Consider the following 18305-nt stretch of genomic DNA (forward strand, 5'->3'; position numbering starts at 1 on the left):
CAACTTCCTCTGTTTTCCTCTTTCAGTCTCTTTCTTCTCTCAGCTTTTCTCTCAGTTTCCCCACCCAACCTCTCCCTCTTTCCTCTCTTAAAAGACAGCAAACCTTCCAGTAAATAAGCCAGTTAAATGGTGGAGTTGCCACCTGTGTGATCAGCCATATTGGTCAGTTGACGTCCAAGTGCTCTAGTATCTGGTATAGTCAAGAAGCAGAGCTAACTGTGAGCCTATGGAGATATTCTTGGGCATTTATTAAATTTATATCTGAACCTTCCTCCCAAAGGAGACCAGAGAAGAAGAGGAGGGAGGTCTGGTTTTCCATGTGTGAGTCAGTAAGTGCAGAGAACAATTTAATAGCACATAACTACCAGTAGTTTCCTCAGATGTCCTCCTTTACTTTCTCCCATACCAATGAACAGTTGCCATTTACCGCCACAGGAAAATGTAAGTTCCATACTTAAGTACACATCTGAAGTATGAATAAAATCTATCCTGTGTTTGACATTGGGCAGGCTGCTCCTCTATGACAGCCATGGGGGGGGGGAATGCACTCCCCCCATATGTCCTTGAAATAAACAAGGCTCTTCTTCCCATATCACCTACAAAGTTATGTCTATTTTGCTAGTTTTAATAATCCTCATTCCACTCCTAACCCCTTACTTTTTTATTTTATTTAGAAGAACGTATAAACTGCTTAATCAAATGATTCCTAAGCAGGGTAGATAAAACAAATTTTTTTAAAAAATTCAATAATATACAAAGGTAATCAACAAAAACCAACAAGTATACATAACTGAGTTATATGCCCAGAGAGACTTGGCCAAAGGTTGCAGCAGTAATGTAATACAGTGTATAACACACTGGAAAACCGAGTGGTTATCCTAGTGCAATAAGCAAACATAGACTAGGGATTTTGTACATCGCATGGTCTTATGCTAACAACAGTGATGTTCTCCCCCTGGCACTTGAGGACGCCAGCCTCGCATTCAGTCATGGTCTGCTGCGCGACCCTTCCTTCCACTTCAACGCAAATGCTTATTCCTGTGTTGCCGCATTGTCCAGCTTCTTTGCATGTGCACTGGTTGGTTGGATCTAAACAACCGCCACAAATGAGAAAAAATTAACAATAGTGAATGAGACAGTAATTCACCGAACCATCTGGATTAACAAGCAGCTACAGGAAGACCAAAAGAAGCCAACTTCGCAGGCATTCCTTTTATCCTCCCCAGCACCAATGCAAGGTTTGGGGCTGGTTTGGGGAAGCTCAGCCGCTCAGGCAGATGGTACACAGCCTCAGCGGGACTCAACCATCTCCCAGAGTCTCTTGGAGACAGCTTGTTCTGCAAGGGGGGGGGGGGGCTGATGTTTAAACAATGCACCTTTCCTTATCTCAGCTAAATGCCTCTCTCCCACTTTATTGATACAAGATAAGTCATGACCTTTGAGTACTGGTATTTCAGGATGACTGACAAAGTCTGGCTCTGTACAGTCCACCTGCCTGCTTTAAGACAATATGAAATAAGTGTTGTGGGTTATTGCTGGCTTGAGACAGCTAAAGACCTACCAAGCAAAACACAGTCATCTTCAACTTCTTCAAAACCAGTCTAAGCATCAACTTGCAGCAGAGGCCTCCTCTAAATCATGGAACTCCAAATCTTTAACCACCTCTGGTTACGTACTTAATTCGTTCCGGAGGTCCGTTCTTAACCTGAAACTGTTCTTAACCTGAAGCACCACTTTAGCTAATGGGGCCTCCCACTGCCGCCACGCAATTTCTGTTCTCATCCTGAAGCAAAGTTCTTAACCCGAGGTACTATTTCTGGGTTAGCGGAGTCTGTAAGCTGAAGCGTATGTAACCCGAGGTACCACTGTACTGTATTGTCCAACTTCCTCTGTTTTCCTCTTTCAGTCTCTCTCTTCTCTCAGCTTTTCTCTCAGTTTACCCACCCAACCTCTCCCTCTTTCCTCTCTTAAAAGACAGCAAACCTTTCAGTAAATAAGCCAGTTAAATGGTGGAGTTGCCACCTATGGGATCAGCCATATTGGTCAGTTGACGTCCAAGTGCTCTAGTATCTGGCATAGTCACACAGCCCACTCCTAAGTTCTGCACTGGGGGGGGGGGAACGTTGGGCACCACAGGGGTCGCTAGGACGGCATGGGAATGTTCAGTGAGGCATGGCAACTTTGATTTCCTAAAAAAAAAGCTCAATAACTTTGGTCCGCCCCAGGTGCTGATTTAAAGATCACTCTGCAAATATCTGGCAGAGTGCATTATCTCCTGAAATGATCAGCAAACAAAGCTGGCAGGCCACTTCCTGCAGCTTGCCAGGACAGATCTAGCCCTGAGCCACCCCTACTTTGAAGTGCAGGGTTGCAGTTAAGTTTTGGTTTTGCACAAATTGCCAGTGTATGTGTGTAGGAGAGGGAGCAATCTAGACTGAAATTCATGTGAGGTACAAGGAGCCATCAATGAATTACATGGGTGCAGTGGGTGTTTTGTGTCATATTCTATCTTATTACTGTTGTAAGCTGAGATAGATAGATAATTTATTATGGTCAAAGACCAGCTCACATAACATAACACAATAAAAACAGCGTTCATAAAGATAAAATATACAATCGGAGCAGATTACAGCAATAGCTCATGTGTTAAAATTGTTGTAAGCTGTATTTTTTCTGCTGCTCAGTAAGTTGTTCAGCCTTGGGTAAGTTTGACTCATCAAAGCATCCTGGAAATATTTTAAAACAAATAATTCTTTAACACCCTCACCTTCTATGGTCCCTGAGCCTGCAACAACAGAATGGGCCTTCTCTGCAGTGGCTCCCCGTCTGTGCAATGCTCTCCCCAGGGAAGTCCGCCTGGCGCCTTCACTATACACCTTGAGGCACCAGACAAAAACGTTCCTTCTTAACCAGGCCTTTGCCTGAGCTGATCTACATCCTATACTCTTTTCAAAATGCTGGCTCTTTTAGGGCTTTTTAAAATTGGGTTGCTGTTTGTATTTTGATTTTAAGTATGTGATCCTTCATGTGAACTGCCCTGAGACCTTCAGGTATAGAGCAGTATAGAAAGAAAACAACAACAACAACAACTCCCTTACCTGTACATACTAGGGTCCAGTCAGGCAACTGGGTTTTAAATGAAAAACACCCCCTTCTATAAAGTGAACATAATTTGTAGTTTGGCTCAAAGAATGCTCCCTAGAACTCTGCAGTGTGGGTGTATTGGTATTCCTCGTCAAGCAAATCAATGAGAAAAGTAAGTTTGAAGACCACCATTGTAAACTTCCTCCTACTGCTAACCTTTGCTCTCATCTCTGGAAACAAATCCTTATTTTCTTTCTCCATAGTTCTGAAGCTCTTTGCCAGAAACACAGGAAATGCCCCAGCTAAATCTGGGGAGGGTAACCCTAAGATAGTAAAGGTAAAGGAACCCCTGACCATTAGGTCCGGTCATGGACGACTCTGGGGTTGCGGCGCTCATCTCGTTTTACTGGCCGAGGGAGCCGCCGTACAGCTTCCTGGTCACGTGGCCAGCATGACTAAACTGCTTCTGGCAAACCAGAGCAGTGCACGGAAATGCCGTTCACCTTCCCGCCGGAGCGATACCTATTTATCTACTTGCACTTTGATGTGCTTTCGAACTGCTAGGTTGGCAGGAGCAGGGACCGAGCAACGGGAGCTCACCCCGTCGCGGGGATTCGAACCGCTGACCTTCTGATTGGCAAGCCCTAGGCTCTGTGGTTTAACCCCCAGCACCACCCACGTCCCAACCCTAAGATAACTCTGCACTAAATCTAGAAGGTCAACCACATATTGTTTTCTTTAATCCAAGCTCGTTCCATGCTATTCCCAGTAAATCGCATTTAGAAGTACCGCGGTGGGGTGAGGAGCAAGTGCACCCACAAATTGAACTATGTGGTTGGGAATTTGGATGGGGAAGGATGTTGGGGAAACCTCTTACCATGACACGTCTCCCACAGCTGGCATGAGCCACAAGGTCTTGTGGATGCAGCAGGAGTCCTGCAGGTTTCCTTGCTGACCAAAGCATACTGCCTGCCCATGCACTCCAATGCATGTAGCTTGCAGATGGTTAGCCATGTGCTTCTTTTGGTTCTTTGGTCTGTAGCACAGATGTCCAGGGAAGAGCTGGGAGGAAAAGCAGGAAATCACACTATTGACAGGGCGCTGAAATTTACAGCAGGGTTGGGGAATCTGTTGTTTGACACCAACTCCCATCATCCCCAACAAGCGTAGCTAATGGTGAGAGATTTTTTTATTTTTTTTTTAATTTATACCTCGTAAACGGAACACATTCTAAAAACCAACAAAGCAAAAACATTTCAAAACAGTTAAAATATTCCAAAAAGAATTAAAAACCTACAAGTTAAAACACCCTAAAAGCAGTTGTGGTTAAAAACCATGATCCCAGGGTAGGCAGGAACAGTATTCTTCAGTCACCAAATGCCTGAGTAAACACGGATATTTTCAAATCCCTCCTGAAAGTTGATAAAAGGGGAAACAGGCACACCTCAATAGGGAGGGCATTCCACAATTGGGGGACCACCACTGAAAAGGCCCTGTCCTAAGTCTGCACCAACCAGCATAATGAGAGTTGTAGCCCAACAAAAACTGAAAGGTGACAGGTTACCTATCCCTGCTTTATGGGGACAGCCTACACAATTTGTGACCCACAAAGCCAAATGCTTCCCATCAACCAGAATTCTCTACAGTCCACACAGCAAAATAATGATGTGTGGACAGTTCAGTATAAACCCGCCAATGACATGTTGCAAAATACACCCACACAAGAAATACACCCAGCAGTCTGGAGGGGCCCTAAGGAATAAACTTAAAAGAAGAATGTCAGGTTGGGCATATATTACTTGACAGAGATTGCCAGTATCACAGGACGAATTCTCCAAAGCTTCAGCGGAAAAAGGGAATCAAATTACTTATTACTTATCTGACTAGCATCCCCCAAATAAAAACCATCCATTTTTATTTCACATGCTCACTTGCCTTTGTTAGAAAAAGGTCCCTGCAGGATCTAAGGTAACTCGCTGCCACACTTCCAAATCTCCAGAATATATGTTTTTGTCTCCTATTCTCTCCCTATTTTACACAACCAAAGCCCTCCGTCCCCTTTCTGTTCTTTTAGCCAAGCTATATCTCTACTAATACCAAACGACAGCTCCATCAAGGCAGGTAAAAAGATGAAACGGACTAAAGTGGGACAGGGCTGAGAAAACGGTGTTTTATTGCTAGCAAAGCTCGCTTTATTTCTCCAAAGCTTTCTAATCTGTCATGGGCTCATGCCCTTGGAGGGTTTAGCTTTCTAACAGAAATGAGATACCTATGGCAACTCACCCGCATTCATACGGCATCTTACACACACATTTTGCCTCTTGGGCTTTCTCCCATGGTTGGCATTCTGGGGCAGCTGGCCCAGTATCTGTGCTGGGAACTGAGGAGAAAGAAGAAACAGACGATAAAGATATGGAATGAGCAGCCCGGCCAGAGATTATCTTGATAGCCCTGGCAGAGCCGACAAGGTTCCTTCCTGCTTTGTTTTCTCTGGAGTTGGGTGGCGAGGCATTTCCTTTCCTGCGATCTCAGTGCCAGCAGCAGCAAATTTATTATCGAGGCTCCGCAACCATACACGGTGATAAGGCTTCTCGAAGCACTCTTCCCTTCTGACAATCCCCAGTCACAAAATGCGCCTGGCTCCTAGCTAATTTCGAACACTGCCCTTTTAACTCTGTTAGCGTGTTCGGTAAGACGTCGAGACCATCCAAACATTATGTGGGTTCGGCAGGAAGGGCCACATTTCAGCAGCAGGACATCTGCTTTGCATGCAGAAGGCCTCAGGCTCAATCTCCAAATTTGGGCTGGGAGTATGTCCCCTGCTTGAAACCCTGGAGAGCTGCTGGCAGTCAGCGTAGACAATGATATATTTTATTTATTTCATAAAATTTATACACCGCTTGATTGTTTAAAAAAAAAAAAAGCACCTAAAAGCAGTTTAAAGGTAAAGGTAAAGGGACCCCTGACCAAAAGCAGTTTACTAAAGAGTTAAAACAATAAAACGATCACTGAGGAAACAAAAATTGATGCAAAACTTTTGAAAAGTTAAAGCAACAATAGACTAAAAAGCAGACCGAAATGCACATCAACTTCCTACATCTCTTGATAGGCTTGTCAAAACAATAGTATAATAATAATAATAATAATAATAATAATAATAATAATAATAATAATAATAATAATAATAATAATAATATTGGTTTCCACAGCCACTCTGGGTGGCTCCCAACTGAATATTAAAACACAATACAGCATTAAACAGTAAAAACTTCCCTAAACAGGGGTGCCTTCAGATGTCTCCTAAAAGTTAGATAGTTGCTTATTTCCTTGACATCTGATGGGAGGGCGTTCCACAGGGCAGGTGCCACTACTGAGAAGGCCCTCTGCCTGGTTCCCTGTAACCTCACTTCTCACAGGGAGGGAACCGTCAGGAGGCCCTCAGAGCTGGACCTCAGTGTCCGGGCTGAACAATGGGGATGGAGACGCTCCTTCAGGTGGTGGTGTCAGCAGGTGCCAAAAAGAGCACAGTGAAGGTGCCTGCCTGATATCCATAGGCAGGGAGTTTCAAAGGGTAGGTGCAACCACACTAAAAGACTGAATTCTCGCAAATGTGGAAAGGGTGTTATGTGGTACCTGTGTCAATTCCGCTGATCGAAGCGGCCGAGGGGGCGCATATGGGGCAAGGTGATCTCACAGGTAAACTGGCCCCCAGATTTTTAAGGCCTTTATATACTGATAGTAACACCTTGAGCTTGGCCCAGCTGCAAATCAGCGCAATGAACAAGATGGAGTCTGACTCGCTATAAGGCAGCGTTCTAGGTTCCTCTCAGTCGGTGGGCTTTGCTGGAAGGAAAGCCGTTTGGGAAAGGGGCCTCAGTATCCCTCTCTTTCCCTGGGCTGGGAGCAACAGCCAGCCAGCTCAAAACAAACAATGGTCTGATTTGCTTTCTGCAAGAATCCAGAGAAATGGCACTGGTGGCCTTGCTAGAAACCTGATGGGAAAGGAAGATCGGCTGCGAATGCTAATGCTGTGCACCTTCTAGCCTACGCTCAGCCTGTAAACAAAACCATCTATCAGAAAGATGCCATAAGACTCCGGTGACCTTTGCTCCAAGAAGAGATGCATGCCGAGTCCCCACCCCTGAGATTTCTTGGAGATTGGGGGCGCACATAGCAATACAGAAGTACAACCACCAAAGGACCAGGAAAAGAAACTGCACAAATTTGATGCTTGACGACTGGCCTGTTTGTGGCCTTTTCTGTTACTGAACCTTTGGTCCTGAGTTATTTCTACTTGAAATGTAATCCCAATCCATCAAAACATAATTAAAAACCTCCCCCTTTGCAGCCTCTGGAGCGACTAGACCTGTCTTTTCCCTCTGGTTTTACAATGAGGGGGGAATCTATTGATTTTTTTCCTTCACAGTACCGTGACTCAAAAAGGCCAATTATGTTTACTTTAGAAGCTCTCACAAACACAGTTAATGCAGCCCATTCATTTTTAATATACCTGTTTTAAGGCAACTCATTTCTTTTGTGAACTTTTTTTAAAAAAGGCATTCTCTTTCTTCATCACTGATGCTTTTCTCTGCCCACACAGTACTGAAAGGGTTAACAACTGACAACCTTGGGCTGAATTTAACCATCTAGCACAGGAGTAGCCAATGCGGTGCCCTCCAGATGTTGCTGCACTACAACTCCCATCATCCCTGATCATTAGCTATGCTGGCAGGGGCTGATGGGACTTGTAGTCCAACAGCATCTGGAGGGCATCACGTTGGCTAACCCTGATCTAGCAGCAGTCATGGGGCAAATTCCAAAATGAGGAGGGGAGGGGAAGTTTGGAGCCAAATTATAGGTATCTCCTCCTCCCAATATACTTTTGAATTGAATCCCAAACCTTCTGAACTGGATCCATAACTGGAAACAGAGGCAGCTGTCACATACAGAGTCAGTCCATTGGCCTCAGTATCGTTGACACTGAATGGCAGAAACTGGTTTCAAGCTGGAGTCCTTCCTGATACCTTTTGCATCCAAAACAGGGGCTTTAGCACTGAGTTAGAAGTTCAGAAGCTTCAGCTGGTGCAGAATTCAGTGGCCAAGATATTGCATCCTGGCCCAACTGCACTGACTGCCAATTAATTTCTCGGCCCATTTCAAAGTGCTGGTTTTGACCTATAAAACCTTAAACAGCTTAGGACCGCAAAAGAGCCAGTGTGGTGTAGTGGATAAGAGCGGTAGTCTTGTAATCTGGTGAACTGGGTTCGCGTCTCCGCTCCTCCACATGCAGCTGCTGGGTGACCTTGGGCTAGTCACACTTCTTTAAAGTCTCTCAGCCCCACTCACCTCACAGAGTGCTTGTTGTGGGGGAGGAAGGGAAAGGAGAATGTTAGCCGCTTTGAGACTCCTTCGGGTCTCAAAGCAGAATATCAAATCCAAACTCTTCTTCTACTTCAAGGACTGCTTATCCCCGTATGAATTGACCTGGACCCTGTGATCATCATCTGAGGCCCATCTTCTTGGTGAGAGTTCTAGAGGGTGGCAACATGATAACGGGCCTTTTCTGCAGTGGCTCCCCATTTGTGGAATGTTCTCCCTAAGGAGGTTTGCCCTGTGCCTTTGTTACATATCTTTAGGTGAAAAATGTTTCTCCATAACCAGGCCTTGGGCTGACTGGACTTTTTATGGCCTTTTAAATGTGTTTGGGGGGGGTGTCACTGGTTTGTTTTTGTTCTCATTTTATTCTGTATTTTGTGTTTTCATTTTGTATTTCTTTGTTGTAAACTGCCCTGGGATCCTCAGAGGAAGGGTGGTATAGAAATTTAATCAATCCATCATATACCTCCCCCATTCTGTGCTGCATCATTCTCTGGAGTTCTCCTCACCCTCCTCCTCTCACACTGTGCAACTTACCAGTGAAAAGAAGCATGGATTGTTGGGGGCGGGGGCGTCCAAGGAATGCCATAGCTGGGACTGAGGACATGGGTGCTATGGTGCATTGTTGCTGCACAATTTAGTAATGCTGGGAAGCAGAGGAAATGTAGTTCCCCTGGACCCTTGGATGCTGCAGCAAGTGTCCACTATAGTGCTCTGAAACTCAACCTTCTCTCATTGAAAATGAGGGAAAGAGAGGAGTTAAGCCTACCAGCTGACTCCAAATTGGTGGCATTGCTATTATTATTATTATTATCATCATCATCCCCACCCAGGGCTTTTTTCAGGGGGAACTGAGCACAACTCAAAGTGTTGATGCTGATCTTTAAAGCCCTAAATGGTCTTGGTCCAGTATACCTGAAGGAGTGTCTCCACCCCCATCATTCTGCCCGGACACTGAGGTCCAGCGCCGAGGGCCTTCTGGTGGTTCCCTTACTGCAAGAAGCCAAGTTACAGGGAACCAGGCAGAGGGCCTTCTTGGTAGTGGCATCCACCCTGTGGAGCACCCTCCCACCAGATGTCAAAGAGAAAAACAACTACCAGACTTTTAGAAGACATCTGAAGGCAGCCTTGTTTAGGGAAGCTTTGAATGTTTGATGGATCACTGTATTTTACTATTTTGTTGGAAGTCGCCCAGAGTGGCTGGGGAAGCCCAGCCAGATGGGTGGGGTATAAATAATATATTAATTATTATTGTTGTTGTTGTTGTTGTTGTTGTTATTACTCAGTTCCAGCACCTCTCAGGTGAGCACCATTGCCATTCTAAGAGAACAAAGGAGGTGTTCACAGTGAGTTCTGGCACCTCTTTTTCTAGAAAAACAACACTGATCCCACACAGGCAAAAGTGACAAGACTTGCCTTCCTTCAAATGGGAGAAGATTCTCTGAAATCCAGTTAATGTCTCTGCACCCAGTGAATAGCTTTTGCGGTGCAGGGTGTTGTTAAATGGCTAAAACTGATCTGGTCTTAACATGCTCAGTTAAGTTTGGATAGTGGAATGCTTCTGGGGAGGCCCACAGGCGCTGCTCTGAAGTGCACCAAAAAAAAACAACAACTCCTAGAACTACATACCTCTCCTCCGGCACTGGATATTGTTGATGTTAGGAGACCACTTCAGGGTGGGCTCGCACAAAAGGACAGCTGCTCCTTCCAACTCTGTGTCTTCTGGGCACAACAGCTTTACCTTCTCTCCGATCTGATACAATGGTTTCACTGGGTCTGCACTCATTCCTCCTTCCAACGCAGGCAAGACACAAGCCGTTTCTAGGGAATAAAGAGGAGAACCAAGCTGTGGGGGCTGGTTCATTAGGGTGAACATTAAGGCCCTGTCCCGAAGATAAACTGGGCAAGGGAGAGCTGTGTCAGGACTATATCCAGAGGGAGGGAAGAATGAAAACACATTTGTATCCCTAGCCCTTGAGGGCTGTGAGGTGCAAACAAATGCTCCCTCTCAGCAGTCACCTAGAAGAAGAAGAGGAGTTTGGATTTGATATCCCGCTTTATCACTACCCAAAGGAGTCTCAAAGCGGCTAACACTCTCCTTTCCCTTCCTCCCGCACAGAGGTGAGTGGGACTGAGAGACTTCAAAGAAGTGTGACTAGCCCAAGGTCACCCAGCAGCTGCATGTGGAGGAGCGGGGAATTGAACCCAGTTCAGCAGATTACAAATCTACTGCTCTTAACCACTACACCACACTATTTTTACTCCCTTTCCTCATCTCCTTCAGCAATGGTCATGAACAGCTGCATGACAGAAATTTAAGAACGGCGTCTTTTTCTGGCATAGAATGACCGCTCCCCAAATGGAGGACGCCCTTGTCATGCCCACGCACAGCACCCTGGTCCTACGTGACTCCATGCGGAGCGCTCCTGGACCACGACCCCAAGTCACAAACCCTGAGGTTCCCGCCAAACCTCCGTTCAAAGAGCCAATCGCGACTGGGGAGGCAGAGCCAGGTGAGCGGAACAATAAGGATTGGAGCTCTTAGTCAGCTCCAGAGCTTCACCCAGCCTACCTGCCTTTTGTTTAGGCCTTTTATTGCAGGTTAACTTCTTCTTTAGGGACGCGGGTGGCGCTGTGGGTTAAACAACAGAGCCTAGGACTTGCCGATCAGAAGGTCGGCAGTTCAAATCCCCGTGACGGGGTGAGCTCCCATTGTTCAGTCCCAGCTCCTGCCCACCTAGCAGTTCGAAAGCACATCAAAGTGCAAGTAGATAAATAGGTATCGCTCCGGCGGGGAAGGTGAACGGCATTTCCGTGCACTGCTCTGGTTTGCCAGAAGCAGTTTAGTCATGCTGGCCACGTGACCAGGAAGCTCCTAGAGGGCACCACATTGACTACCCTTGGACTAGTGTCTTGGGAATCTTGAATGCAGAATATGGGGAGCCCTACATGCGGGTGGCGCTGTGGGTTAAACCACAGAGCCTAGGACTTGCTGATCAGAAGGTCGGCGGTTTGAATCCCGTAAGCTCCCGTTGCTCGGTCCCTGCTCCTGCCAACCTAGCAGTTCGAAAGCACGTCAAAGTGCAAGTAGATAAATAGGTACCGCTCTGGCGGGAAGGTAAGCAACGTTTCCATGCGCTGCTCTGGCTCGCCAGAAGCGGCTTAGTCATGCTGGCCACATGACCCAGAAGCTGTATGCCGGCTCCCTCGGCCAATAAAGTGAAAAGAGCGCCGCAACCCCAGAGTCGGTCACAACTGGACCTCATGGTCAGGGGTCCCTTTACCTTTAACTACTTCTTTACAGGTATGCAGGCACTGCTACAGTCTTTTTTATTTTTTATATTAATGTTTATTTCTTTTTTAAAAATATTTTTATTAACAATTTCAACATGCACACTGTCAAAACATATCATTTTCATTATTTTCCCCTTCAAACCCTCCCTCCCCCCTCAAGACTTCCCTCAGCTCCTCTCTCTCATTTCTCAGCATATATTGTTTTCTGCATGTTATAAAATTATATGTATCCTTAAGTTATCTGTCTATCATGTTATCAACCAATAAATTTGTGCATGTTTATTCAAAACCTGCCAAGGAGTCCAGTTCATTTTGCTATCTTTTTAGATAATTTGTAAAAAGCTCCCATTATTCCTTAAAGTCACAGTTGTCCTTGTCCCGCAGTTTGTATGTCAATTTAGCCAGTTCTGCATAGCTCATGAAGGCACTGCTACAGTCTTACAATGGTTGCTGTTGAAGGACTGGGAAGGAATTTCCCTGCATTGGTAGGTTTCGCCTTCCCCGTAACTTTGGCGGTTATAGGCCTTGGGCAGAATCCTTTAGTTTATCTTACCTAAATGGGTAGGGGGCATGAAGCGGTGTCACATGCCCCCCCCCCAGTAGCAATCCCAGGGTTCCCCGTTAAAGGGGTTGTGTTGAGAGGAGTCACTGGCCATACGCTGAAAGGTTGTCAGTGCTCTCCCCTGTGTTGCGGTGAAATAGGGGGCAGGCTCTCTGCTTAAACATATGTCTTCCAGAGCCAGCCCAGTCACCAGACAGATTGGCTAACCCTGATGTGCCCCAGATCCCCGGCCAGGGACTAGAAGGGATAAACAGCCAATTCCTAAGCCAAGGTCTTCCTACATCTGAAAGTTTAATAAAGTTGCAGCCAATTTTAATCCCATAACACGTTGTCATGAGTCGTTATTCCACCCAGGTATCGCCTGGGGTGGGTTTCTGCCTGGGCATGCAAATGTAAATGGTGAATTGTACTTTGCAGCCAGGCTTACAGATACATACTCTGGCAGCTCATCTGTCCAACGGTCCACCTCAAGCCTTCTCCACAGGTCACCACCGGGTCCCCCACAACAGCATATCCATTATTGCAGGTGTAAATGATGCTCTTCCCCACAGGATAGGATGAATCGGCATCCTAAAAAGTAGAAAAATTGAGGGTCACTGAGTGGAAGGATGCCTCTCTATTCTTACATGCTTGAATAATTCTGACATAATTATTCAAAATATGCAGCGTTATAGAATTATTTGTTTGCATTTTTGAATGACCAGCATCGTGGCCCAGGACAAGGATATTTATGCCTTGTTTACTGCCTAAATAAACCAGTGAACCAGCAATGAAATCCATATATGAAATCCATATACAGTGGTACCTCGGGTTAAGTACTTAATTCGTTCTGGAGGTCCATTCTTAACCTGAAACTGTTCTTAACCTGAGGTACCACTTTAGCTAATGGGGCCTCCCGTCACCGCTGCACGATTTCTGTTCTCATCCTGAAGCAAAGTTCTTAACCCGAGGTACTATTTCTGGGTTAGCGGAGTCTGTAACCTGAAGCGTCTGTAACCTGAAGTGTCTGTAACCCGAGGTACCACTGTAGTACAATTAAAGTACAAACATATGGACTCAGAAGTTAAGTTCCACTGAGTTCAATGGGGCTTACTCCTAGGCAAGTGGGAATTACAGGTGGCCTTCAGGTCCTGTTTGGATTATTACAACTTCCATCAGCCCTGACTGCTGCCCATGCTGGCTGATGGAAATTGTAGTTCCACAACATCTGGAGGTTACTGCATGGGCTACCTTAGAGGTACGCAGAACTACAACCTAAATTTTACTAGTCTTATCTATGCAGAGAACCTGCATAAAGACGGCATTCCATTGTGCTTTACTTACTTGCACATATCCATTTTCCAAGGGAGGAGGTGGCGGGCAGGATTCTGTGCCCAGCGTAGACACATCAAAGCAGTGTGGTTCTATTGAACTATAAAGCAAAACATTTTGAAAAAAAACCATGATTATAATTTATTTCAGAGTTCAAGAGATTTGTCACCTTTCATTTCAAAACACTTTACTTCTCAGAGGTGTCTGTTTCTGCAAGGGCACTAAGCTTTTATCCAATTTAAATTATCAGCATCTGGAGAGGGCCACAAACACACTCATGGAGAAAAAGCAGCTTATGGATGCTCACTGACTTTTGTCTCTTTCTTGTCCCAGCCTAAATGAAATGCTCCGAATCCTTGCATGAAAAAAAGTTAGTTTGAGCTAACTTTTTCCAGGTCACAAATAATTCTCTAATGAGATTGAAAAATTGCAATTTTTAAAAAGTGTTTATATCCTGATCGTACAACTGGATTTTCCATCCAGAACTGTGCTTGCCCAATTCTGCAATGTTGCCATTTCAGGTCCTCCCAAACCATTTGTTGCAGGCACTGAAAAGTTTCATCTTAAGCACTTGGTAGACGTTTGTGGTGGTTTCAGAACTCCAAGCCATTCACCCATCTTGCACCCAGCACCAAAAATGGGTCTCCCTGCCTCCATGTTGTTTTATAATTCATACTACTTTATGAGCACAAAGTAAAAATGGTAGGATGTGTGGCAAAATCAACACAGAATGCCTGTAATACAACATAAGAAATAAAAGAAGCAATTGAAATACCATTAAAAGCCAATAGGCATATTCAGTGTGATGGATGTCCTGTCTTCTGTCTTCAACCACAAATCCACAGATGCACTGTAGACCACTTGGATGAACCTTGTGGATCACTGGTAGTCCAAAGATCACTGTTTGAGAACCACTTCACTACACCATATATAAGGGCTGACCTCCAGATATTGTTGGACTACAACTCCCATCAGACTCATCTAGCATGACCAGTGGTCAGGCATAATGGGAACTGTAGCTCAGCAACTTCTGGAGAGCAATACATTGACTCTCTCTTCAATGTATAATTTGCAACAAGTCTCAGGTGACTCCAAGACTTGCCAAACCATATTTCCTCTTAGCAAGTATCATTTCCACCTACCGAAAATGTTGCAAATCCTCATCCTCACACGGGCGGCTTTCGGTTGCTTCTCCAATGCAGGACCTTCCACCGCCACTGGGACTGGGATTATTACAGCTTCGACTTCTTGATTTCCTTCCTCCTGAACAAGAACTCCATGAGGACCAGCAGCTCCAGCTCCCATCAATGACTCCTTCATAATGGCAGGAAAGGTCATGCATCATTTTTCAGTGGATCAGACACAGGATACTATGCAACTCACCGTCACAAGATATTCACCTGCACCCTCCTCCCTCCGGAGGGAAGAACTTCAAACCTGGACAATATTAGGAAATTTGACAGGTGGTGCTGTGGGTTAAACCACAGAGCCTAGGGCTTGCCGATCAGAAGGTCGGTGGTTCAAATCCCCGTGACGGGGTGAGCTCCTGTTACTTGGTCCCTGCTCCTGCCAACCTAGCAGTTCGAAAGCACGTCAAAGTGCAAGTAGATAAATAGGTACTGCTCTAGCGGGAAGGTAAATGGCGTTTCTGTGCGCTGCTCTGGTTCGCCAGAAGCAGTTTAGTCATGCTGGCCACATGACCCTGAAGCTGTACGCTGGCTCCCTCAGCTAATAAAGTGAGTTGTAGGCCAAAAACATTTGGAGGGCCGAGGTTGAGGAAGCCTGAAATATTAAGCTTCCCTGGGGGTGGGAAAGCTGTGGGAGAAATGTAGTGTGGACAAGCCCTAAGTAACTTCAAATCACAGTAACATCATGTGTGCATGTGTGTGTGTGCATTAGGGGAGGGCCTGTAGTGTCCACACATTGCACTACCTGCTTTAAACACTTCCACTCTAAAACAGCAGAGAAATGACTTGCCTGGCTGGTCTTGCACAAGAGTTCCTAGTTCGCAAGCTGCTCCAAAAGTATACGGTTTGCAGAAGCATAGGCACTGAGTTTCCACAACAGCCGGCTCACCGCCATTTTCACACGGGCGGCATTTGCAGGGATCGTTTTCGCTCAGGTACTCTTCGATGGCTCGTTTCAGATGATGCCTTTTGACGGATGCACAAGGCACCTCCTTCACCAACTCATACAGTGGTGTGAGCTATATATATATAATTAACATGTCCGACTGTTTGTTTGTTTTCAAAGAACATTACTTTTTTCTTACATTCTACTTGGCTCCCCATTTTTTCTCCACGAGGGGAAAATTGCACTCAAAAATTATTCAAAGGGAAAGAAGATGAAATTCACGTGTGGGGTTTTTGTTGAATTTCCTTTACTTTTGAGTAAGGTGCACATGTTTCAATTAAAACCCAGGAGAAGACACCTGGAGGCAATTCCTCCCATGGTTGTTGTTTTTTTAATCAGTAAGTGTGGGCAGCTGGGGAGGCTGCACAGTGCTGGTCCGATCTTTACTGGAAAGCAGAAACACACACCCCATGCCTAGCCACCTTGCAATGATGAGGGGTACACTCAAAACCCCTGAAATTTTAAAGGAATTCTCAACTGCCCTGAGAATTAGGCAGGGGGGGAAATGAAACCTATTTTCTTTTTGCAGGGGAAGAAAACTTCTGTGAAATTGGAGGCCAGATTTTGGCACAGTATTAATGCTACTCTTGCCTCAAGAAACGAAGAGCAATGTTCAACGCAACCAACATTAATATATGTCAGTCCTGTGTGATTAACATGCCTGTTAAAATCAGTGGGACATAAACGAACTTAATTTGTTACGATTGTGATAACAGGGCTTCCAGGTGGTATTTCGCTCAAGAGGTGAGTAGGTTCAGACCTGCTTAAGAGTGACAAAGAATCTGAGCATCCTCAGACCATTCCTTGGACATCAGAGTGGAAAACTTCTATTGTTTATTTTTAATTATTTTTTTAACTTTGCCTTTTGACATATTTCTAGAGCAACTTCCAAAAGGACAGCAGCAAAATTAACAGTTGAAAGACAACAATAATGACTAAACAGCCCCAAATAATCAGTAGTTAAAACTATTTTAATTGCCAGTGGAATCCCTTTAAGTATTAAAATTGCATGTGGCGTGTACGCCTCAACCTGGTTTACATTCTTTTTTTCTTTGCATAATCTAAAACAAGTCCATCTTTTGGCAGATAAAATAAAAAAAATCCTTCTAGTAGCTCCTTAGAGACCAACTAAGTTAGTTATTGGTATGAGCTTTCGTGTGCATGCACACTTCTTCAAATACACTTTTTGTGTGCATGCACATGAAAGCTCATACCAATAACTAACTTAGTTGGTCTCTAAGATGCTACAGGAAGGATTATTTTTATCTTGTTTTGACTACAGCAGACCAACACAGCTACCTACCTGTAACTAGAATTTTGGTGGATACTTCATGAAAAAAGTGGGCCGTGTTTTCAGGCGAATAAGTACTGACCTGTGCATCTGTTGAGGTTTTGTCTTTTGGGGAGGGGCGTGTTTCATTCATTAGATGAAGTTAGCCAGTCACCCAGGATAATGTCTGCTGTGTGATGCCTATACCTAACCAAACTTGTTCATGTGGGCTACACAGCTGGCAAGCATTGTGCATATGAATCTTAATTATGCCAAATGCAATAATGCTGAATTGCTTTGCTTAAATCTGACATCTTGAAATTTCTGCTTACTCACTGGATCCGAGCAAACTAGATGCTCAGACTGAGTATAAGGACCTTAATTAACTCGCAAACAAGGTACAATGCTCACAGGGATTTCTGCTTTTATTTGATTTATTTGACTTAGCAAGCTCAGCAGCAACTTCCTTTCACTTGAATAGCGTTTTTTGGGGAAACTGCAATGAAGGAGAAAAAGAAAGGAGATTTTTTTGATTTTTTTAAAAGTGGGCATGAGTAACTTACACTAAATGGAAGTCTTGTCTAGCTCTGGGTGGCAGTAGCCATGTCAGGGACAGTGATGGTAGAGCTGCTTCAGTGATATTGAACTGAAGGCATAAGCCTCTCTCAGGAAGCCTTGCAGCAGGAGTTCTCCTTTTGCACTTTTAAGAAGCCAGTAGACATTCTCAGATGGTCACGACTCAAGGATGCTCAACATCATGCCCACTGCCTTGCTCCTGATACCCAAGCATTGATTGTTCCTTTGTAAAAACAGAGCCTCTGCATGCACACATGATATCCACATAAGCTCTCTGTGTGTGATGGGTGAAGCCTGCATTTTGCAGTGCACCAGATCACACCTTAAGGATGAGGGAGAAATTTGGTTCAGTTTGCATTAACTGCAAGCCGATCTAATTCGCAACTCCCAAACCAAGATGCAAATTGAAACCAAACTATCCTTTGAAATTTGCACGTCTCTGAACTTTGCAACGCCATTCTCCAACCAAATAATATGTAGAAAAATGCACATGTCTGGGGGGAAGTGTGCATAAAATTCTGAGCATTCTTAAAAAATAATAATACAAAAATGCATTATATTAGGAGAAATTGCTTGCAGAAATGTGTCTATTAAGCAAAATTAGGCATACAAAAATGTTTACATTGGGATAAATGTGCACTAAAACACTGATTAATTTTGGGGAGAACATATAAAGAGGCATTTTGTGGGGAACTGAAT

The 18305-nt window shown here is 44.7% G+C and overlaps 1 protein-coding gene across 1 annotated transcript in view; it reads right to left on the bottom strand.

Moving 5' to 3' along the window:
* Nucleotides 1-44: 44 nt before the first annotated feature.
* C7 (complement C7) overlaps nt 45-18305 on the bottom strand; it is a 34958-nt gene continuing 16697 nt past the window's right edge. Inside the window, exons 11-18 of the mRNA XM_083703477.1 lie at nt 15605-15833; nt 14770-14941; nt 13640-13727; nt 12754-12886; nt 10090-10281; nt 5368-5464; nt 3962-4146; nt 45-1089 (exon numbers count right to left, since the gene is read on the bottom strand). Coding sequence (XP_083559603.1) covers nt 902-1089; nt 3962-4146; nt 5368-5464; nt 10090-10281; nt 12754-12886; nt 13640-13727; nt 14770-14941; nt 15605-15833 — 1284 coding nt within the window. The 3' untranslated portion in view covers nt 45-901. The remainder of the gene's footprint in view (nt 1090-3961; nt 4147-5367; nt 5465-10089; nt 10282-12753; nt 12887-13639; nt 13728-14769; nt 14942-15604; nt 15834-18305) is intronic.

This window comes from Podarcis gaigeae, assembly GCF_964106915.1.
Source record: "Podarcis gaigeae genome assembly, chromosome: 11".
Lineage (NCBI taxonomy): Eukaryota > Metazoa > Chordata > Lepidosauria > Squamata > Lacertidae > Podarcis > Podarcis gaigeae.